Source organism: Penaeus monodon, chromosome 29 (genome assembly GCF_015228065.2).
Source record: "Penaeus monodon isolate SGIC_2016 chromosome 29, NSTDA_Pmon_1, whole genome shotgun sequence".
In the NCBI taxonomy this organism is placed as follows: Eukaryota; Metazoa; Arthropoda; class Malacostraca; order Decapoda; family Penaeidae; genus Penaeus; species Penaeus monodon.
In genome coordinates, this window is record NC_051414.1 from 7,131,854 (window position 1) to 7,132,775 (window position 922).

At 34.9% G+C, this 922-nt stretch overlaps 1 protein-coding gene across 1 annotated transcript in view; it reads left to right on the forward strand.

Annotated features, from left to right (window-relative positions):
- Positions 1 to 922, forward strand: part of LOC119591924 (ubiquitin carboxyl-terminal hydrolase 32-like) — a gene marked incomplete in the record, with an annotated part of 40,183 nt that overhangs the window by 39,107 nt on the left and 154 nt on the right. Inside the window, 1 exon segment of the mRNA XM_037940678.1 lies at positions 128 to 922. Coding sequence (XP_037796606.1) covers positions 128 to 224 — 97 coding nt within the window.

Consider the following 922-nt stretch of genomic DNA (forward strand, 5'->3'; position numbering starts at 1 on the left):
TGAATCAAAGTACTTAAAAAAAGCCATTTCTTAGCACTAATTAAGGGTTGATAGTCAGAGGATAATACAACCATGGATGTTCATTTTGTATTTCCCTTTTAAACACTAATAATTTTTCTTTTTTCAGAAATAAGAAGAGGCTAAGTTTAATGTTACAGAGAGGAAATGCAATCCTAAATAGCCAGCTGTACAAACTTTGTGTTAATCCCATGTGGAAGAGGTAGAGGAACTGGTTTAGGTATTCCTTTTTCATTCTTTTTTTTTTGTTAATGCAAGTTGTGTTTTATGCAGAAGGTGATCATGAGGAGACCTGGTCGGCCAGTGCCAGTGTGACAGTTGTCATTTTCTTTTGTATTTGATGTGTGAACTAGAAGTGGTTGGCATAGTGCCAGTTAACATGTGAATTTTATTGACAGTTTAGTTCTGATAGTAGGTTAAGATATGAGCCAAATATAGCCATCGACTTCTTTGTTTTAACTGAAATATATCTTCTTTTTTGGTTTGTATCTTAGGCATCAGGTTTATATGATGGAATTTTGAATTACACAAATTGTGTCAAAAAGATTTTGTTGATAATTTCTTAGTTCTTTTTCAATACTGAATGGAATCATTGAGTGCAGAAATCCGAGTGCCAGCTCTTCAGATCTTGAAGGAAGGCCTCTGTGCATTACTAAGGTTTTTTTCTTTGAGAGGTGTCGAGGAACACCAGTCTAGCGTTGTTGTGGTTGCCATGGCAACGCTGGGGCCAGGACCAACATCCAGTACTGTTCCTCGCACTTAGATGCTTCATTGTGATAATGGTAATTGTTAAGGTAGTATTTCATCATATTGTAATGCCATATTTCATTCATATTGTACATTTATCATTACATTGATTATTATAGTATATCACATGATTTTGGAAAGAGCAGATATTTGGAAC